Source organism: Ranitomeya variabilis, chromosome 8, assembly GCF_051348905.1.
Source record: "Ranitomeya variabilis isolate aRanVar5 chromosome 8, aRanVar5.hap1, whole genome shotgun sequence".
Classification (NCBI taxonomy): Eukaryota; Metazoa; Chordata; class Amphibia; order Anura; family Dendrobatidae; genus Ranitomeya; species Ranitomeya variabilis.
In genome coordinates this window covers 116,033,677-116,056,614 of record NC_135239.1, presented here as the reverse complement: position 1 = coordinate 116,056,614, position 22,938 = coordinate 116,033,677, and the positions used below count along the sequence as shown (strand labels likewise).

The following is a 22,938-nucleotide window of genomic DNA, read 5'->3' as shown; positions in this document are numbered from 1 at the left end:
ATGATAGAGGTGATGGGGAGAGGGCAATGGTGCAGATGGTGGGGGAGAGGGCAATGATGGGAGTGGTAGGGGAGAGGGCAATGATGGGGTGGTGGGGGACAGGGCAATGATGGGGTGGTGGGGGACAGGGCAATGATGGGGGAGAGGGCAATGATGAAGGTGGTGGGGGAGAAGGCAATGATGGAGATGGTGGAGAGGGCAATTATGGAGGTGGTAGAGATAGCAATGATGGAAGTGGTGGTGGAGAGGGCAATGATGAAGGTGGTGGTGGAGAGGGCAATGATGGACATGGTGGGGGAGAGGGCAATGATGATGGGGTGGTGGGGGAGAGGGCAATGATGGGGAGAGGGCAATGATGAAAGTGGTGGGGAGGAGGAGATGGTGGAGGTGGTGGGGGAGAAGGCAATGATGGAGATGGTGGAGAGGGCAATAATGGAAGTGGTGGTGTTGAGGGCAATGATGGTGGAGGGCAATGATGAAGGTGGAGAGGGCAATGATGGAGGTGGTGGAAGAGAGGGCAATTCTGGAGGTGGTGGAGAGGGCAATTCTGGAGGTGGTGGCGTGGGCAATGATGGGGTGGTAGGGGAGAGGGCAATAATGGGGTGGTGGGGGAGAACAATGATTGGTGTGCAGAGGACAATGATGGAGGTGGTAGGGAGAACAATGATTGGGATGGGGAGAGGCCAATGATTGAGGTGATGGAGAGGGCAATGATGGAGGTGATGGGGAGAACAATGATTGGGGTCGTGGAAAGGGCAATGATTGGGGTCGTGGAGAGGGCAAGGATGGGGGTGGTGGACAAGAACAATAGGTTGGGTGGTGGAGAGGGCAATGATGGAGATGGTGGGGGAGAACAATGATTTTGGTGGTGGAGAGGGCAATAATGGGGGTGGTGGAGAAAGCAATTATGGAGTTGGTGAGGGGGAACAATCATTGGAGTGGTGGAGGGCAATGATGGGATGCCGGGGGAAGGCAATGAGGGTTGGAAGGGATTGGGATGGAAGAGGGACTTATAAACAGGGGAGGAGGACATTAGATATGGATGTAAAATGATTTGGGTGGTGGAGGTGGTGTTAAGCCCCTGATAGCATCCTCCTCCATCTCATAATTCATTGTAATGCTATCGGGGACTTAAAATTTATTGTGGCGTGGTAAATGAGGCGGTAAGGACACTTTATAATGGACTGAAAGGTGGGAGAAAACTCTGTCAGGAACTTGTAATGAATTGAGAGGTGAAGGAGGATGCTCAGTACCTGATAGCATCATAATGAATTTGGGGGTGAGAGAAGACGCTATCAATGACTTATAATGAATGGGGGGGACACAGGATGTGTACACGTTCAGGATTTGCAGGAGAAAATTCTGCTACATATCCTAATGTGTTGGCAGGAAGAACGCTGCATAAAACACTTACAACATTTTTTCCATGCTTTTGTTGCTTAATTTTCCCCACTCATTAGTAAGGGTGAAATACGCTGCAAGAATTGAGATTATAGAGATTTTAATCTGTGACAAATCTGCAAAGAAAAAATAAGCATTGTGTACATGAGACTTCAGGGATCTCATTCACTTTCCGTGTGCACATAGCCTTACAGTTAATTGGGGAGAATCAGAAAAAACTTGGCACTCAAGAAGAATTTTGGTGCAAAGAAGAAGATCCTTTAATGTGCATCCACAAAGATATAAGTTTGAACGTTTTCGGTCCACATCCGGACCTTCATCAGAACAATTTTACTGGTATAGTAGGTAAAGCGTGTATGGGGTCAGTGTTGGTTCCAACTGGATTATTCAACTGGCCTGGATGCAATGGGAGATCCTGTGGATGTCAGCACACGTGGAATGCTGCGGAAGTCGCTCAGAGAGATACGCTTTACCTACTATACCAGTAAAATTGTTCAGATGAAGGTCCGGATGTGGACCGAAAACGTTCAAACTTATATCTTTGTGGATGCACATTAAAGGATCTTCTTCTTTACACCAAAATTCTTCTTGAGTGCCAAGTTTTTTCTGATTTTGGATTCCTGGGCTGGATACCCTACTTGAGCACCTATACTGATTATTAGTACGAGTGCCGTGTTGCTTCTTTTTCAGTTAATTGGGGAGAGTCACAGACTGAATAATTTATATTATGGGGCGGCGACGATAATAGTTCACGGGGGCACAGTGCTGCTTATTTTATATTTTTAATGGTTGGGTACATATCTGTATTTGGAGGGGGAGACACATTTATGTATACAATGTATGTGACCTTGTTATTTTCAGGGCTGCGACGCTTATCGTGACGAATCGTGGCTGGGAGATGTCGACATGAAGGTCTGACCAGATGGAGAAGAGACAGGAGAAAGCGGCTCTAATCAGACGAGACGTCAGTGGTAAGTGCCAGGATGTAGATATTATTCTGTAGCTGCTCTTTATGGCTTGAAGTGATAATGCTATCAGTAAGATCCCTTATTCTACATTTTCACATTTGCGTGAAGGGTCCGTGTGCTTCCAGGTTTTTTTTTTTTCTATAGTTTTATAGGTTCACTCACACATCCGTGAAAATCATGAAAATCTGAGAATGAAATCCGTGAGGGTCAGAGAATGTCAGAATAGGACATGCTCAATGCGTCTGTAAAAGCGGGCAGCACACCAACACTGCACACAGATACAGGGATGTAGCCTTATTATGTATAGCACAGTCCCTTAGTATATAGTGTACTCACTTATGCATAGCACAGTCCCTTAGTATCTAGTGTACTCACTTATTCTGTATAGCACAGTCCCTTAGTATATAGTGTACCCACTTATTCTGTATAGCATAGTCCCTTAGTATATAGTGCACTCACTTATTCTGTATAGCACAGTCCCTTAGTATCTAGTGTACTCACTTATTCTGTATAGCACAGTCCCTTAGTATCTAGTGTACTCACTTATGTATAGCACAGTCCCTTAGTATTTAGTGTACTCACTTATTCTGTTTAGCAGTCTCTTAGTATCTAGTGTACTCACTTATTATGTACAGCACCATCCTTAGGCCGGTGTCACACGTGCAAATGCAATGCGAGAAACTCGCATCAATACCCGACACTGCCACTGGGGATCGGAGCGTACAGCTGCATGGAAATACATGCAGCCGCACGCTCCGGTCCCTAGTGCCGGGTATTGATGTGCGAATTTCTCCCATTGCACTGGCAAGTGTGACACCGGCCTCAGTTGCATAGTTTCCTCTTTTATTATGTATAACACCGTCCCTTATTGCGTACCATCTTATCTAGTTATATATGATGCCGTCCCTTACTATATAGCTTCCTCTGCTTTTATGTACAGTGCCGTCTCTTACATAGCGTATTCTTATTTTTGTTATACACAGCGCCTTCTTTTATTACATAGTGACCTTTCGTTAGATATAAAATGACTGCTGATGGAGCAGCCGGCGACCAGGCGACCAGTCCATCAGTTCCTCCATTAGAAAAGAAGCTTTCCATGCTCCACCAGCCATCATTGCATTACAAATCTAACAAGACAGGGCAGTATGTAATAAAGACAAGGCTTTATATAATCCGATATGTAAGGGACGGTGCTGTATATAACAAGAGAGGGCACTGTGTAATAAGGGACGGCAATATACATAATAAAGGAGACTATGTAGGATATATACATGTGTGTGTGTATATATATATACATATATGTAGCTTTGTTGCCATAAAAGGAGGGGGCCCAGACACATTTCTTGCACAGGGGCCCGAAGCTGACAGTGTCCACCCCTGAAAAAAAAAAAAAAAAATTATATACAGTACAGACCAAAAGTTTGGACACACCTTCTTATTTAAAAATTTTTCTGCATTTTCATGACTATGAAATTTGTACATTCACACTGAAGGCATCAAAACTATGAATTAACACATGTGGAATTATATACTTACGGTAACAAAAAAGTGTAAAACAACTGAAATTATGTCTTATATTCTAGGTTCTTCAAAGTAGCCACCTTTTGTTTTGATGACTGCTTTGGACACTCTTGGCATTCTCTTGATGAGCTTCAAGAGGTAGTCACCAGGAATGGTTTTCAATTCACAGGTGTGCCCTGTCAGGTGTAATAAGTGGGATTTATTGCCTTATAAATGGGGTTGGGACCATCAGTTGTGTTGTGCAGAAGTCTGGTGGACACACAGCTGATAGTCCTACTGAATAGACTGTTAGAATTTGTATTATGGCAAGAAAAAAGCAGATAAGTAAAGAAAAACCAATGGCTATCATTACTTTAAGAACTGAAGGTCAGTCAGTCTGAAAAATTGGGAAAACTTTGAAAGTGTCCCCAAGTGCAGTGGTAAAAACCATCAAGCACTACAAAAAAACTGGATCACGAGGACCGCCCCAGGAAAGGAAGACCAAGAGTCACATCTGCTGCTGCGGATAAGTTTATCCAAGTCACCAGCCTCAGAAATCACAGGTTAACAGCAGCTCAGATTAGAGACCAGGACAATGCCACACAGAGTTCTAGCAGCAGACACATCTCTACAACAACTGTTAAGAGGAGACTTTGTGCAGCAGGCCTTCATAGTAAATTAGCTGCTAGGAAACCACTGCTAAGGACAGGCAACAAGCAGAAGAGACTTGTTTGGGCTAAAGAACACAAGGAATGGACATGAGCCTAGTGGAAATCTGTGCTTTGGTCTGATGAGTCCAAATTTGAGATCTTTGGTTCCAACCACCGTGTCTTTATGCGACGCAGAAAAGGTGAATGGATGGACTCTACATGCCTGGTTCCCACCGTGAAGCATGGAGGAGGAGGTGTGATGGTGTGGGGGTGCTTTGCTGGTGACACTGTTGGGGATTTATTCAAAACTGAAGGCATACTGAACCAGCATGGCTACCACAGCATCTTGCAGCGGCATGCTATTCCATCCGGTTTGGGTTTAGTTGGACCATCATTTATTTTTCAACAGGACAATGACCCCAAACACACCTCCAGGCTGTGTAAGGGCTATTTGACCAAGGAGGAGAGTGATGGGGTGCTATGCCAGATGACCTGGCCTCCACAGTCACCAGACCTGAACCCAATCAGGATGGTTTGGTGTGAGCTGGATCGCAGAGTGAAGGCAAAAGGGCCAACAGGTGCTAAGCATCTCAGGGAACTCCTTCAAGATTGTTGGAGGACCATTCCCGGAGACTACCTCTTGAAGCTCATCAAGAGAATGCCAAGAGTGTGCAAAGCAGTCATCAAAGCAAAAGGTGGCTAATTTGAAGAACTTAGAATATAAGACATAATTTCAGTTGTTTCACACTTTTTTGTTAAGTATATAATTCCACGTGTTCATTCATAGTTTTGATGCCTTCAGTGTGAATGTACAATTTTCATAGTCATGAAAATACAGAAAAATCTTTAAATGAGAAGGTGTGTCCAAACTTTTGGTCTGTACTGTATGTGTATATATATTTATATATATATATATATATATATATATATATATATATATATATACACACACAGAGAATTCTTTTTTTTTAGTCTATCTTCTCACAAAAAGGCAATGCTCCCTATGGTTCCCAGTGGAGAGGTGCGAGAACTCTCCATACACAAGGCCCTATAGCAAGGGAAGGTCTCCCCGTGGGCCATGGGCGGGTCCTGCCCCCCACCCTGGGTTATAGGCGGGCCTGCTCCCCCTCAGCGGGCCATACACTACTGCAATCGGCTTGTGCTAGTCCTCACACACACATATGACCCTGGAAATCTCCTCTGCGTCCGGCTTGTGCAGTAATAATCACCTGATTCTTCCGGAACTGCTCTCGGATAAAGCCGCATGCGGTTGTCTTCCTGTAACGATCCACACTGCGGATCTGTCGCAACTCGCGTAACAGGCTGCGGAATGTGTGTAGCGGACTTCCCAGGGACGCCATCACTTCAGTGGCCTGCACCACATAGGAAGGGAATGGTCGGCACAGTCACACAACGTGCTGCATCACGTGGTCTGACGTCATCAGCCCGAGCAGGAACACCAGCGCCGTGTGAGGGACGGGATCAGTGTGTCATGTGCATTGTGCGCTGCTGCCGTGGCCGTGCTCTGGGAGCCTGAAGGCCAGTAATGAGCGGCCTATGAAGGCCATGTGGAGCCGAGGTGATGGCAGCAGAGCCGCTAGTGTCTGGGAACCGGCTCTCACAGTTGTCGTCCATGCACCCGGTGGTGAAAGCGTTTGTGTGCGGCTCACTGAGCGGGACTTGCTCGACTCTTCTCTTCCAGCCTCTAGACCTTGTGAAAACGCGCCTCCAAGCGCAGCAGCTCGCTGCTTCCCCGGGGTAACGGTCTCCTCTCATAGCACCGTATAGCTGGCTTGTAGGTTACTAACGTTCGTGTACTTGCTTTACGGCTGCCAGCACGCTGCGGTTATTGCTGGTGTGTGCACACGTTGGCTGTCAGTCAGTATGCGAGTGTCGCCCCCTTCCCCCTGCTATAGTTTTCACGTTTGATGTTTGAGCTTTTATTTTTTCAATTTTTTTCTTAACTAGGAGTGATTTAATTTTTTTTTTAATGTACACATTTTTAAATTTCTTTACTTGTATTATCCAGATTATTGCAACTTTAGTGATCTGTAAAGCCGCTTAAAGGATTCCTGTCTTAGGCTACGTTCACATTTGCGTTGTGCGCTGCAGCGTCGGCGCCACAACGCAAACAAAAACGCATGCACAACGCTGCGTTTTGCGCCGCATGCGTCCTTTTTTTAATTGATTTTGGACGCAGCAAAAATGCAACTTGCTGCGTCCTCTGCTCCCGGACGCGGGCGCCGCAGGGACGCATGCGGCGCAAAACGCAAGTGCGACGCATGTCCATGCGCCCCCATGTTAAATATAGGGGCGCATGACGCATGCGGCGACGCTGCGGCGCAGACCGCAAATGTGAACGTAGACTAACAGCTTAAAGGGGGTGTCTGATCTTGGTGCACAAGTCTGCAGTCACACTGCAGACTGGTGACTCCTCACATAGGCTAAGTTCACATTAGTGTTTGATAAAATTGATTCCGCAGCGTGGTCCTGCGGACTTCTTTCCTAAGGGTACTGTCTCACAGTGGCACTTTGGTCACTACGACGGCACGATCTGTGACGTTCCAGCGATATACTTACGATCTCGCTGTGTCTGACACGCTACTGCGATCAGGGACCCCGCTGAGAATCGTACGTCGTAGCAGATCGTTTGAAACTTTCTTTCGTCGTCAAGTGTGGCGGCATGATCGCATCGTGTAACAAAGGTGTGCACGATATTGTATACGATGTGCGCACTGTAACCAGAGGCTTCTACATCGCAAATACGTCATGAAATTATCGCTCCAGCGCCGTGCATTGCGAAGTGTGACCGCAGTCTACGACGCTGGAGCGATAATGGAGCGACACTGGAGAGTCACGGATCGTGCCGTCGTAGCGACCAAAGTGCCACTGTGAGACGGTACCCTTAAGCTCTCGTACCTATCTTTAACATTGGGTACACAGGGACATGCGCTTATGCGTCCGCGTGCGTCGTTTTGACGTGCCCGTTGACTGCAAGAAAATACAACATGTTGAGTGAGCACGTCAAAACGATGCACGCAGATGAATCCACATACAGCGCATGTCCCTGTGTACCCAATGTTAAAGATCAGGACGCATGCTAAAATAGGCGGAGCTTAAGGAAAGAAGTCCGCAGGACCACACTGCGGAATCAAACGCTAATGTGAACCTGGCCATATTGCGCACTGTGAGGATTGTCTGGCAGTTATATGACCGCAAGTTTTACGTGATTTCCCTAGATCCGGCCACAGTAGCCAGCCTCGCTCAATACACATTACAGAGACTGCAGATGTGTAGCTTAACCCCTTCATGACCCGGGTATTTTTTGTTTTTTGCTCCCCTCCTTGCCAGAGCCATAACTTTATTTTTCCGTCAATATGACCATGTGGGGGCTTATTTTTTGTGGGACTAGTTGCAGTTTTGAATGACACCATTGGGTTTAGCATGTCGTGTACTAGAAAACGAAAAAATAATTCCAAGTGCGGTTAAATTGCAAAAAAAGTGAAAGCCCACACTTGTTTTTTGTTTGGCTTTTTTGCTAGGTTCACTAAATGCTAAAACTGACCTGCCATTATCATTCTCCAGGTCATTACAAGTTCATAGACATCAAACATGTATAGGTTCTTATTTTATCTACCGTATATACTCGAGTATAAGCCGACCCGAGTATAAGCCGACCTCCCTAATTTTGCCACAAAAAACTGGGAAAACTTATTGACTCGAGTATAAGCCTAGGGTGGAAAATGCAGCAGCTACCGGTGAATTTCAAAAATAAAAATAAAAATAGATGCTCCATACCGTTCATTATGGCCCCATAGATGCTCCATATAAAGCTGTGCCACATATAATGCTCTGCACCGTTCAGTATGGACCCATAGATGCTCCACATAAAGCTGTGCCACATATAATGCTCTGCACCGTTCAGTATGGCCCCATAGATGCTCCATATAAAGCTGTGCCATATATAATGCTCTGCACCGTTCATTATGGCCCCATAGATGCTCCACATAAAGCTGTGCCATATATAATGCTCTGCACCGTTCATTATGGCCCCATAGATGCTCCATATAAAGCTGTGCCACATATAATGCTCTGCACCGTTCAGTATTGACCCATAGATGCTCCACATAAAGCTGTGCCACATATAATGCTCTGCACCGTTCATTATGGCCCCATAGATGCTCCATATAAAGCTGTGCCACATATAATGCTCTGCACCGTTCATTATGGTCCCATAGATGCTCCATAGAAAGCTGTGCCATATACAATGCTCTGCACCTTTCATTATGGCCCCATAGATGTGCCATAGAAAGCTGTGCCCCATATACAATGCTCTGCACCGTTCATTGTTGCCCCATAGATGTGCCATAGAAAGCTGTGCCCCATATACAATGCTCTGCACCGTTCATTGTTGCCCCATAGATGTGCCATAGAAAGCTGTGCCCCATATACAATGCTCTGCACCGTTCATTATTGCCCCATAGATGTGCCATAGAAAGCGGTGCCCCATCTATAATGCTGCTGCTGCTGCAATAAAAAAAAAAATGACATACTCCCCTCTCTTGCTTGCAGCTCCTCAGCGTCCCGTCTCGGCGTCTCTCCGCACTGACTGTTCAGGCAGAGGGCGGCGCGCACACTAGTACGTCATCGCGCCCTCTGACCTGAACAGTCAGAGCAAGAGGACGCGGAAGACAGAGCGGCGCCCGGCGTGTGGAACGGGGACAGGTAACTATGTAATACTCGCCTGCTCCCGGCGTCCCTGGCTCCTTATCCCGGACAGATGGTCTCCGGGTGCCGCAGCCTCTTCCTCTGTCAGCGGTCACCGTTACAGCTGATTAGAAGAATGAATATGCGGCTCCACCCCTATGGGAGTGGAGTCCATATTCATAACTTTAATGAGCGGTCCCACGTGACCGCTGAACAGGGGACAAGCTGCGGCACCGAAGACCATGGGACGGGCAGGGGGAGCGCTGGGACTAGGTGAGTATGCGACAGTCCTCTCTCCTCCTCACCCGCCGACCCCCACCGCCGATCATGACTCGAGTATAAGCCGAGAGGGGCACTTTCAGCCCAAAAATTTGGGCTGAAAATCTCGGCTTATACTCGAGTATATACGGCAAGTTGTGAAAAAAAAAATCCAAACTTTGCTTAAAAAAAAAAAAAAAAGTGCGCAATTTTCTGATACCCGTAGCGTTTCCGTTTTTCGTGATCTGGGGTTTGTGAGGGCTTACTTTTTGCGTGCAGAACTTTCATTTTTAATTAAACCATTTTGGTTCAGATACGTCCTTTTGATCGCCCGTTATTGCATTTTAATGCAATGTCGCGGCAACCAAAAAAACGTAATTCTAGCGTTTTGAATTATTTTTATCACTACACTGTTCATCGATCAGGGTAATTTTTTTTTTTTTTTTATATATTTATGGGCAATTCTGAACGCGGATTCTGAATACCAAACGTGTAGGTTTTATTTTTTTTTTATTTTATTTTGAATGGGGCGAAAGAGGGGTGATTTTAGCTTTTGTATTTTTTTTAATGTGAATTTGTTTCTGCCCAATGATGACAGAAGTATTCTAGGAGTGATACCTTTTATTGGCTAACCAGAAAATATGTTTGCAAGCTTTCAGAGCACAGAGGCTCCTCCTTCAGGCAAGATTACAAGAAAAAAGCACAACATTTAAAGAATATTACAGGAGGACATTTGTTAGGGGGTGGGAAGTGTGATGAGTCCATAGATAAGCCATGGTAATCCAATTGGAGCTGCTGTTTTGATGTGAACTGCCTCCCACCCTCATAGATCTTTTGCTTGGTGATCCTCCAAAGGTTCTCTATAGGGTTGAGGTCAGGGGAAGACGGTGGCCACACCATGAGTTTATCTCCTTTTATGCCCATAGCAGCCAATGACTCAGAGGTATTCTTTGCAGCATGAGATGGTGCATTGTCATGCATGAAGATGATTTTTCTCCTGAAGGCACATTTCTGCTTTTTATACCATGGAAGAAAGTTGTCAGAAACTCTATATACTTTGCAGAGGTCATTTTCACACCTTCAAGAACCTTAAAGGGCCCTACCAGCTGTTTCTTCATGATTCCGGCCCAAAACATGACTCCTCCACCTCCTTGCTGACGTCGCAGCCTTGTTGGGACATGGTGGCCATCCACCAACCATCCACTACTCCATCCATCTGGACCATCCAGGGTTGCTCGACACTCATCAGTACACAAGACTGTGTGAAAATTAGTCTGCATGTATGTCTGGGCCCACTGCAACCGTTTCTGCTTGTGAACACTGTTTAGGGGTGGCCGAATAGTAGGTTTATGCACCACAACAAGCTTTTGAAGGACCCTACACCTTGAGGATCTAGGGACTCCAGAGGCACAAGCAGCTTCAAATAACGATTTGCTGCTTTGTAATGGTATTTTGGCAGCTGCTCTCTTAATCCAATGAATTTGTCTGGCAGATACTTTCCTCATTATGCCTTTATCTGCATGAACTCTGTGCTCTGTTTGTCACAAATCCCTTTACAGTATGATGATCACTCTTAATTTTTCGAGAAATATCTAATGTTTTCATACCTTGTCCAAGGCATTGCACTATTTAACGCTTTTCAGCAGCAGAGAGATCCTTTTTATTTCCCATATTGCTTGAAACCTGTGGCCTGCTTAATAATGTGTAACATCATTTTAAATTAGCTTTCCTTTAATTAGAATCACCTGGAAAACTAATTATCACTTGTTTAACCCTGCTGTGGAACCATGAAACAAATCACTGCTTTGGTACCATGGGGTCTATATGACCCCAGGCTCAAAATCGTCATATATTTCATTAAAATGGACATGCTGGCTGTTCAGAATAATCAAGTTTTATTCTGTCATCATTTCAGAACGCAGTTATGAAATCAAAACGTAACTTTGAAGTGATTTATTTGTCATCATCAAACACAAACTGAAATTTATACCAAAATGCTTTACTAAGAATTGGTGGTAGAATTTGTTGGGATACTAAAACAAACTGGTGACAGGATCCCTTTAAGACCAGACAATTCCTTTTAGATGTCACAATTCAGGTGACTTTGGCATCCAATAGATTAAACTTCAGCGATCAGAGCTAGCTCGTATGCGAGCAGGACTGGCTCCAGATCACATTCCGTATCCATTATCTGATGTGGTGTACATACATGTTCATCACGCGTAGGGACGTGGTTAAACACTCTATCAACATTGTGTTTTGCCCAATCTTGGTGTTAGTTTTTTTTTTTCTTTTTGTGTGTGGGGGAGGGGGATGTCATGCTTTTTATTTTCCCATGTTCTTTATATGGCTTCCTAGAGTCTACAGAAAAAGTTGCAGATAAAAAGTTTGTTTTAATTCTTTTTAAGCCATAGACATATTTGTAAAAACACATGAAAACAGGTGGAGCAGCTTCAGGAATACCGAAGGCTAGAGAATGAGCATATCAATTATGTTAAAGTGAGTTTGTCAGCAGGTGTTTGCTATGGAATCTGAGGACAGCATAAGGTAAGGGTTAAAACATGAGATTTCAATGATGTGTCACATGTGAGACTGCTGTTTACTTACACTGAAGGTTTTATCACCTTGTGATTAACATTACTGTGACTAGCCAGTAGGTACTACTTCCAAGTCTGACTCAGCCTCTTCTTTGAGAAGCAGCTCACTGCCTATAGACATTGTATATACAGAGCCTGGTGAAAGTTGGGCCAATTCTCAGCTCTGCTGCATTGCTAAATCTATAAACTGCACTCCGTAAACTAAGTCATACATCCTTGGATTCAGGGTCTCTGCCTACATCATTCTGCTGTCAGATGAGGTAGCACAAACCTGTTGACAGATTCCCTTTTACAGCTTCAACGTTTCTGAACCTGAAACAATTTAGTGACACTAGACGGAACATATAATAATAATGTAATATTAATGTAATAATGACATTTTGACTTTGCTATCCATTATGTTCCTTTTACCAGATGTTTTGCAATGCTTTTGTATGGTGATTCCGGGCGGAATGTACCTGATAGACACCTTGTGGTAATGGCCTAATATTGGTGAACTGTATTTCTCACTACTGCTTTACTAACAAATGATAAGTGTGCACCAAGATTGTAGGATATGGATCTCTAATTGGACACATTTTCCACAAATGTCTTTTCTCTCTCTACAGGAGCCGAGTAGGGATGTTAAAGCTTTTCCTCACAGTTATTCGCAATGAAAACTTCTTGGGTCTGTGGAAAGGGGTGTCACCGGTAAGTTGTCGTGATTATTCATAGGCTACATGCCCCATGACTCCTACAAGATGGCTGTAGGATGGCTCAGTTTTTCTAGTTATTGGTTTCTGAATCTGAATCTTAAGCCCCCACACACACATTATATTGCTGTCAATATGAATGATGCTTCGGCTGTTTGCCGAAAGCCATCGCACCTAACTCTTCCATACACAGGAGTGCTTGTTTAGCTGAGCATTTGAGTTCTTTGAGAAAGCCTGTGTCTTATCTCCAGGAGAGATTAATGTTAACAGAAGTACGATATTGGGCTTTGTTATCAATATCTCTCCCAAACGTCAATTGGCCAGTGCCTTCATACATAATAGACCCCGTCATCAGGGTTCCACCCTCATTAGTCAGATGTGTATGTGGTCTTTAAGGCCTTATTCACATGTTTGTTTTAGCTTATCCTTAATCTGTTCGGTGTGTATTTTATTTTTTTTTCTCCAGTCACGTCACCCCTTTTTTATTTACTGTATATACTCGAGAATAAGCCGAGATTTTCAGCCCATTTTTTGTGGTGAAAATGCCCCTCTCGGCTTATACTCGAGTCATTGTCGGCAGGGGAGGGGGAGCGGTGGCTGTCACATACTCACCTGCTCCTGGCACAGGTGCATGTCCCATGGTCTCCGGCAGCTTGTTTCTGTGTTCAGCGGTCACGTGGTACCGCTCATTAAGTTAATGAATATGGGCGCATATTCATTATTTTAATGAGCGGTACGTGACCTCTGAACATAGGAAGATGCTGCCGGCTCCCGGAGACCATCTGACAGTGAGACGCTGCCAGGGAGCACGCCGGGAGCAGGTGAGTATATCGGGGGAGGTGAGCATTCCGATATTCACCTAACCCCATTCCACCGCTGCGTACTGGTCCGTCTTCCTCGTCCTCTGCCTGTGACTGTTCAGGTCAGAGGGCGCGATGACGTAGTTAGTGTGTGCCCTCTGCCTGAACATTCAGAGCCGGAAAACAGCCGCGTGCAGCGGTGGAATGGGGAAGGTGAATATTGCAAGTGCCGGGGGCCTGAGCAAGCAACGACAGGTGAGTATGTGATTTTTTTTTTTTTTTATGGGGCTATAATCTATGGAGCATTTTATGGGGCCATCAACCTTTGGAACATCTTATGGGGCCATCAACCTTTGGAGCATCTTATGGGGCCATCAACCTTTGGAGCATCTTATGGGGCCATCAACCTTTGGAGCATCTTATGGGACCATCAACCTTTGGAGCATCTTATGGGGCCATCAACCTTTGGAGCATCTTATGGGGCCATCAACCTTTGGAGCATCTTATGGGGCCATCAACCTTTGGAGCATCTTATGGGACCATCAACCTTTGGAGCATCTTATGGGGCCATCAACCTTTGGAGCATCTTATGGGGCCATCAACCTTTGGAGCATCTTATGGGGCCATCAACCTTTGGAGCATCTTATGGGGCCATCAACCTTTGGAGCATCTTATGGGGCCATCAACCTTTGGAGCATCTTATGGGGCCATCAACCTTTGGAGCATCTTATGGGGCCATCAACCTTTGGAGCATCTTATGGGGCCATCAACTTTTGGAGCATCTTATGGGGCCATCATTAACATTTGTGCAGCATTATATGGCTTGCAGCAAAGAGGACAAACCGAGCAAAAAAGGTCCAATGTAAGTGGTACAAAAGAATATATTTATTGGTTAAAACAAAACAAGGAAGCATAAAGGAGTACCATAATGATGACAACAACCAGTGTGTCTGCCATACACACGACAGACTAGAGGAACACCCTAAATAAAACTGACAAACGTGCAGTAAATATTTAAGCAAAGCAATAATAGATGATGCTGAGTAATGTGGTCTGCAAAGCATGAAGCAAAAAACATGAGATGTAAGACACAAATATAAGACACAAATGTGTATATGTCAGTATATGTCTTTACTAACATATACACATTTGTGTCTTATTCATGCCAGAAAAGGCTACACAGACAGCTGTGTGCTGATATTAATAGCCTGGGGAGGGGCCAGGGTTATTGCTCCCCCCCAGGTTACCAACATCAGCCGTCAGCCTCCCCTGAAATGGCGCATACATATGATGCGCCAAATCTGGCTCTTAGCTTTTGTCTTCCCACATTCCCTGTGGCTGTGGGGTTGTAGGGTTGGGGTTGATGTCAGCTTTGTATTGTCGGTTGACATTAAGCTCAGGCTATTTACTAACCTCATAGTAAGTTTTGAAATAAACACACTGCAAGAATAAAATCCTTTATATCAGATAAAACTCAGCACCCTGTTTTACACATTTATTTAAAAATAAAAAATAAAGTTATACCCATGTTTACACCTAAAATCCATTGATGCCTATGAACCCTGTAAAAAAGAAAAATAATGAACCATATCCCTCACATGTCTGACGTGAAGGTCATCCATATTGTTCACACCCCCCCCCCCCCCCCTTAATCCATCGCTGCTACATCTGTATCTGGTCTTCAAACTGAATGGTGGCAATGATGCGACCGTTCAAGCTGAAAATCAGCAGGAATTGAGCTGTTGAGAACACTACTTGTGATGAGCGATGACATCAGAGGTTACCGCCGGTCACTGAATCTGTTTTCCACAAGTGGTTCACTGTGAGCCTGGACGATGAACCGTGGTAACCTCAGTGAGCTCATTGCTAGCACTGTGAGAAAATTTAGCCAAAACCAGGACTTACCGTATATACTCGTGTAGAAGCTGAGATTTTCAGCACAATATTTTGTGCTGAAAATGCCCCCTTGACTTATACACGAGTCACGATCCAAAAAGCCGACGGGGGAGGGCGGAGCAGCTGGTGACAGTAGCCAGCGGCTGTGGCACAGTGACAGCTGCAGCCAACGGCTAACAGAAGAGATCATACTCACCCTCCATTGCTGCATCTCCGTTGTCCCAGCGTCACTCCTCTCCTGAGCTGAGCGGTCACATGGCACCTCTCATTAAGGTAATGAATATGGACGCGTCTCCACTCCCATAGACGTGGAGCGCATATTCATTACCTTAATGAGCGGTACCACATGACCGCTGAGCAGAGGAGAGGAGAACCGCCGGAACAACGGAGATGCAGGGACTAAGATGCAGGCGTGAGGAGGGGTGAGTATGCCGGGGGGGGGCACAATGTGAGCCACGCATACAATTATGGCACGGGGTAGCCACGCATAGCAGGACAGGGATGGGGTAACAGTGCATACCCAGCTTATACTCGAGTCCATAAGCTTACCAATTTTTTTGTGGCAAAAGTAGGTGCCTCAGCTTATAATCGGGTCAGCTTATACTCAAGTATATATGGTACTTTCTTTGTTTATCGATCACCCATGACCGCACCATGAGACAGGATCCACCCACCAAGGACAAGAAACCTACAGGCGAAAAAGGGCGGCACCTCTTTTTCGCATCAGTTGGTTTCCTGTCCTTGATTGGGGAAACCCGTGCAGGCTTACCTGTGAAGGTATAGAGGATGAAAGTTTCCTTCCCAGACTTGGTCTGCTGGCTCAGGCACGGATCCTTTCTCTGCCTCGGCCGGTGCAGGATGCCTGAAAGTGCCACGGTGGGTACAGGGGGGCTTCACACGTGAGCGAGTGCAAGGTGAGTGGTATCCCCTGACTGGGGATGGACGACTCTGGCGTGGCTCAGGGATGGCAGACGTCCTCAGGTGACTGCCCTGTCCTGCATACCTCCTCGTAGCGCTGTGCAGCGTGTCCGAAGCTGGAAGTGCCGTGCTCTTGAAGCCTGGAGGTGGGCAGATGACGAATGGTGATGCGCCCAGAGGACGACCGCACCAAGGAATCTCACCGGAAGATGTGCGGGGGAAGCGCTCCCTGCTGGAAGGGTGCTTATGATGGCGACAGCGCTTCCTAGCTGAGATTTGGAGCAGCAGCCACAACAACAGCAGCAGCATGGGAAGCCCCAGGAGCAAGTGGAGCGTTGTCGTCTGTGTCTGTAGAGGGTGCAGCTGTACTACAGAGAGACAGGGGTCAGCTAAAGAGAGCAGATCCAGTCAGTGAAGCTCCAGCAAGGTGGACAAATAAGCAGCCTTCAGGGATGATCTCCTGGCTGAGACGTGTCCGTCCTTAAATCTGTACCATTTGATTACGACAAGGTGGTAAGTGATGTTTGTGAAAGTTTCACTTTATAATGTGGTTCCCCATCTTTCTTGTCATTTATTTCCATGGAAAGAAGTGTGTGACTAAAACCAAACAGAAAGAATGTTCTCTGTACAAGACCTTGTTGCCCCACTCCTGTCAGAAGAGTCTGTCAATCCTGTATAGAGTAGACCGTAACTGAAGCGACCACTAGCTTCACCAACGGCTTAAGGGCCATCATAAGACCTGAGATTAAAGAGTCCTTTAGATACCTCTCCCAGAAAGAGGTACAGGAAGGGAAGAAGGATAGAAAGGATAGGGAGGCCTCTCCAACTTCTGATATTTCTTATAAATCGTACTACAGGGATAACTCGAGTGCCTCTTCATCGGCTTCCTCATCTGATAGTCAGTCAGGACACTATTGTTTTCCCCTTGAGAAAGTGGATAGGCCAGTGAAATCTGTCAGATCCACCATGGACATTATGGACAATAGACCTGAGAAGTTAGTGCAGGATATAATGTTTCAAGGCCTAGGCCAGAGGAAACAAAGGTCCTTACCTTTGAATGTCGAGATTGGGACCTTAGTGCAAAAAGATTTGAAGAAGCCAGAAATGAAGGGCTCATTACCCCCTTCTTTCAAGAGAAAATACCCCTTTGACGAGCCTTTTGTCTTTTTGGGACAAAGCCCCTAGGCTGGAAGTTGCAATAACCAAGGCATCCAAAAGAACTTCTCTGCCCTTTGATATGGGGCATTGAGCGATCCCCCTGGATAGAAAAGCAGACACCTTTCTGATGATCTGGCTGGACAGACTGGAATCCCAGTTAAAAGATCAGGGGTGGCAAGGGATGACATCTTGGCCACCATTCCGCTTAGGCATGGGGCAGCGGCCTTCTTATTGAATACCTCAGCTCAGAGGTGTATCTAGGTTTTTTGGCATCTGGGGCAAGAATTCAGTTTGGTGCCCCCCAAGAAAATAAGCGATTTGCACACTTAATTATGTACCCACGAGCTCCTCTCCCTAATGCTCTCAATGATCAGTGAAAAACTGAGAGAAGCAGGAAGAGAAGCTCGTTGTCACAGGACCATAAGTATGAAAATAGCATATGAGTGAAGTGTCCATGTGATGACTACTGGAACCTGCAGAGCTGACATTGTAGGCTTCTGAATTCTCACAACTAATGCACTGCACACTTTTAGGATTCTCCCTTGCCGGTGGACAGTCACGTCAGCACAAGCATGCAATTTGTATACTTCTGACCACATTCCGACTAGACGTGCCCGGCCTCGCTGAGTTCATTTTCATTGAGTGAGGCCACACATGTCTAATCGGCACGTGACCACATGTATATAAATCATCAGTGTAACGGAGTACCACCCCCGCCCTGATTTCATAGACTATACTTCATTAATATTTCCTACCCTGCTTCTGGTGGGGGGCATTGTGTTCATTTGTTGCTCTCTGCAGGGGGCTTCTCAGACTGGCTGGGACAGTGGGACTGGACAACTGGAGCCTCTTTTGTACTTTCAGCTCCAGGTAACAAATGTTTGAGGGTGGGTGTGAGCCCTTCCACCCATCCAAGGGGCTGATCCCTAGAGGGTGGAACAATAAGCTCATGGATATACTATCATTCTTCTGGGACCTGTGTGGTGTGAGGAGCTAGGATCTGCTGCTGCGGCCAGATCCTGGTGCCTGTCTATGAACTAGTGTTTTGTTTTCCCTGGAGTCGGATTATCGGGTGTCGCCCTGGATTTGTTATTTTGTTGCGGCCTTATTGTAAGTTGAAGAACCTGATCACTGTTTGCCAGAATATTCTCTCAGTTGCAATAAAGGTCTCTTGGATTATTCATCGGTCTGCTTTCCCTGCTTGCTCTCACACACCCCGTCACAAACTGGTGGCAAGCAGCGGGATCAGAGCAGAGGGAATGGAGATCAGAGGCCCAGCAACAAATGAAACCAGAACCTCAGGATACAGGAACTGGACTGTGATGAACCTACAGACAAAGGCCCGTGAATTAGGGGTCAGTTACAAAGGACTGTACAAGGATCAGCTGATTGAGGCTTTGGAAGGAGCTAGCCTTCAAGATGGCACTGGAGAGGGACTCCCAGAGCAATTGGAGGAAAGACGGGACCTGGAGGTAAATACTCTGAAAAGTCAGTGGGTTGTGTGGTATGAGGAGGAGATGGCCTTGCTGGGAGAAGAAGCCACCATAGAAGATAAACGGAAGGCTATTTGGAAAGCTCATGAAAGGCAGCTCTCTGAGGAAGCGGCTAGAGCTCACAGGCACACCTCCACCATAACTCCCACCATGAGGGAACCTCCAAGAGTGTCCCGCAAGGACTTTAAGCAATTTAACGAGGCTGCAGGGGACATTGAGGGTTTCTTCCATGACTTTGAACATCAATGTCAGTTAATGGAAGTCCCAGAAATGGAGCAGGTCAGACATCTGGTGGGACTTTTGGACGGTGGGGCTGCGGATGCATACCGAGCTATGGACCCTCGGTGGAATCGAGAGTATGAGGACATCAAAGAAACCATTCTGGAACATTATGCTGGGACTCCAGAGATCTGCAGGACTCAGTTCCGCTTGCTAACCTGTAGGGGGCATGGGTCTTTTAAAATGTATGCCCATAGAATCAAAAAAGCATGCCATCGCTGGCTGGAGGCGGAGGGGGCCTTAACGCCGGAGACCATCCTCCAGGCCATCCTAAAAGAACAGTTCTTTGCGAAGTGTCCCACAGAGATCAGGGAATGGGTGCGTGAGAGAAAGCCAGCTACAGTAGAACAAGCTGCCGCCTTTGCCGCCTCAGTGGAAAAAGTTACTGATAGGTGGAGAAAGAACTACCAACTCCCCTTCATCACCAGTGGCTCCTTTACCTTCAGTCCCCAATGTTCACCGCCCTATTGGACCACCCCCTCATACTGATACCCGTGTGAATGTGCCTGCAGCTGCTACCGCATCTTCTGGAATGCGACGCTGGGGAAGAATAGCAGAACGTAGATGTTATGGATGTGGACAACCTGGGCATTTGCAAGCTGCCTCTCCAGGTGGTCGGAGGAGGAATGGCCACACCCCAACTTGGCCAATCCATTATCTACAGACACCTTCAGCAGTGGAAGAGCTTGTTTCACTCCGTGATGACTTGCCAAGTGACCATGATATGTCTGCCCCACTACCTGGAGTTTATGGGGTGCGGGCCACCGCCACCTGTTCTTCTGATCTGCGGAGCAAACATCTACAGGAAGTTATGCTGGATGGCCAAAAGGTTGTTGGCTTCCGCGACTCGGGGGCATTTCTCACTATAGCTGATCCCCGGGTGGTTCAGCCAGAAGCCATTCAAAAGGGACCAGGGATTGCCATTGAATTGGCTGGGGGCACCCAGAAGAATATCCCAAAAGCCAACGTGATCTTGGACAATGGCTTTGGGGCAAAACAATTCATGATTGGTGTGATGAGTGGCCTTCCTGCAGACATTCTTCTTGGAAATTATGTGGGGGATCTTCAGTGCCACTTTGTGGGTGCAGTAACCCGGAGTCAAGCCAAGAGAGAAGCACAAATGGATATGCTCAACCCGTCATTGGAGCTAAGATCATCAGCATTGCCTTCGCAGCCGGTGAGTGACTCTTGTTGGGGATAATATAAGTGTCCCTTGGGATAAAGCTCAGTTAAGACAAGTAGAAACTGACCCTACCCTAGCCAGTTTTAGTTAGGGCTGAAGTGGGGCAGATAGGGGAATATGGGGAAAAAATTATGAAAGAAAATGGACTTCTATATCGTGTTACCAATACTACCTCTCCAGATAAACCCTGGAATTCTAGTAAGCAGCTGATTGTTCCTCAGAAATACAGGGTTTCCCTACTTCACCTTGCTCATGATATCCCTACTGCCGGCCATCAAGGGAAAACCCAAACGGAGAGACGAGTAGCTCAGGTTTTCTATTGTCCTGGGATTTTTCAAGCAGTAGCACATTTCTGCCGAACTTGCGACATATGTCAGCGTAGAGGGCGACCAGGAGATCATTCAAAGGCACCCTTGCAACCTCTCCCCATAATAGAAGAGCCCTTCCAAAGAGTAGCTGTTGATATTATTGGACCCCTGGCTAAACCCAGTAAATCTGGAAAGCAGTACATTCTCACTGTTGTGGACTATGCCACTAGATACCCAGAAGCGGTGGCCCTGTCAAGTATTTCTGTTGCCAAAGTAGCTGAGGCCCTGGTTACAATTTTCACTTAGGATCTCACTTGGGAATCCCACTCTATCGGACCAAGGCTCCCAGTTCATGTCAGCTGGTACAGTGTCTCTGGCGCACTTGTGGAGTACGAGTGATCTAAACTACACCATATCATCCTCAAACCAATGGGCTTTGTGAAAGGTTTAATGGCACCCTGAAGAATATGCTAAAGGCCTTCACTGAAATAGATTCAGACTGGGAAAAGTATCTACCCCATCTCCTATTTGCCTACCGGGAAGTTCCCCAGGAGTCCACAGGGTTTTCTCCATTTGAGCTGATCTATGGAAGGAAGGTCAAAGGACCCTTAACCCTGCTAAAAGAATATTTGGAGGAGCAAGTGGAAGATACAGGAATCCCTGTTGTCCCATATGTCCTGAAGCTTCGCAAAACTCTGGCTCAACTAGCTAGGTTTGCTCAGGATCATGTACGGATGGCTCAAACCAGACAGAAGACATGGTATGACCGCAAAGCACGCTATCGAGAGTTTGCAGAAGGACAACGGGTCTTGATGATTGTTCCCCATCCACAAAATAAACTTCAGACCACTTGGGAAGGTCCCTTCCGAGTTCTCAGAAAACTTAACACCAATTACCTCCTTGCTTTAGATGACCAGGGTCGAAGGCAAAAGACTGTCCACGTGAATATGATCAAGGAATATCATGACCGGACCCTACCTGTGATAGCCAGTTGTCAGCTAGTTTCAGAAGAGAGTCAGGACGAGGACCCGTTACCTGATATTGTTGAAGCTGCGAGAACCCCATACACTGTGGAACAGGTTCCTCTGGGGGACCACTTGAATTCCTTACAACAGAAACAAATGCTGGAAGTGCTTCACCAAAGACAGGCTGCTTTCTCATCCCGACCAGGGCAAACCACAGTAATTCAGCATAATGTGGACACCCAGGGCATCCGCCCTATACAGCAGGCTCCTTACCGGGTACCAGAATCTGTTAGAAGCAACATGAGCTGGAGGAGATGTTACAGCTGGGGGTTATTCCGGCCTCAAAGTCCTTGGGCCTCTCCTGTGGTGTTAGTACCCAAGAAAGATGGCAGTACTAGATTTTGCGTGGACTACAGGCGATTAAATGATCATACCATTAGCAATGCCTACCCAATGCCCCGCATCGATGAACTTCTAGACCGGCTAGCTGGGGCAAAATATGTCACCACCTTGGATCTCAGCAAGGGATACTGGCAAATCCCTCTAACGGAGGGAGGAACAGAAAGATCGACTTTTATAACCCCCTTTGGTCTTTGAATTTCTATACATGCCGTTCGGTATGAAGAATGCCCCTGCCACATTTCAGCGAATGGTGGACCAGATAACTGTGGGGATGCGGCGACTTTGCTTGTGCCTACTTGGACGATATTGCTATATTTAGTCACACATGGGAGGATCATTTGAGTCAAGTAGCTGTTGTTCTCGATCGGCTTTATGCAGCTGGCCTAACAATTCGACCTGATAAGTGCCAGTTGGGGATGGGTGAAGTACAATACCTGGGGCATAGGGCAGGGGGAGGGAAACTACATCCTGAACCTGCCAAAATGCAGGCTATCAGAGAATGGCCTGTACCCCAAACCAAGAAACAAGTATGGCTTTTTTGGGCACTGCTAGCTATTACAAGAAATTTGTTTCTCATTTCCGTACTGTGGACAAACCTCTTACGGACCTTACGAAGAAAGCCATGCCCAGAGTGGTGACCTGGACTCAAGCATGTGACGAGGCTTTTAACCTGCTGAAAAACGCCCTTGTCTGTGACCCTGTTCTTGCTGCCCTGGACTACAAGAGGAGGTTTATTGTGCAGACAGATGCCTCTTCTTATGGA

The 22,938-nt window shown here is 46.4% G+C and overlaps 2 protein-coding genes across 3 annotated transcripts in view; one reads left to right on the top strand and one right to left on the bottom strand.

The window, feature by feature from the left end:
• The window catches only part of FMC1 (formation of mitochondrial complex V assembly factor 1), a 52,945-nt gene extending 47,063 nt beyond the window's left edge, over window positions 1–5,882 (bottom strand). Inside the window, exon 1 of the mRNA XM_077278916.1 lies at window positions 5,749–5,882. Coding sequence (XP_077135031.1) covers window positions 5,749–5,880 — 132 coding nt within the window. The 5' untranslated portion in view covers window positions 5,881–5,882. The remainder of the gene's footprint in view (window positions 1–5,748) is intronic.
• Window positions 5,883–6,076: 194 nt separating this feature from the next.
• SLC25A38 (solute carrier family 25 member 38) overlaps window positions 6,077–22,938 on the top strand; it is a 210,246-nt gene continuing 193,384 nt past the window's right edge. The window contains exons 1-2 of one of the 2 annotated variants that reach the window (XM_077278914.1): window positions 6,102–6,277; window positions 12,690–12,771. In XM_077278914.1, the coding sequence (XP_077135029.1) occupies window positions 6,102–6,277; window positions 12,690–12,771 (258 nt within the window). Of the gene's footprint in view, window positions 6,278–12,689; window positions 12,772–22,938 lie in introns of both variants that reach the window. The other variant, XM_077278915.1, reaches the window with a different exon arrangement.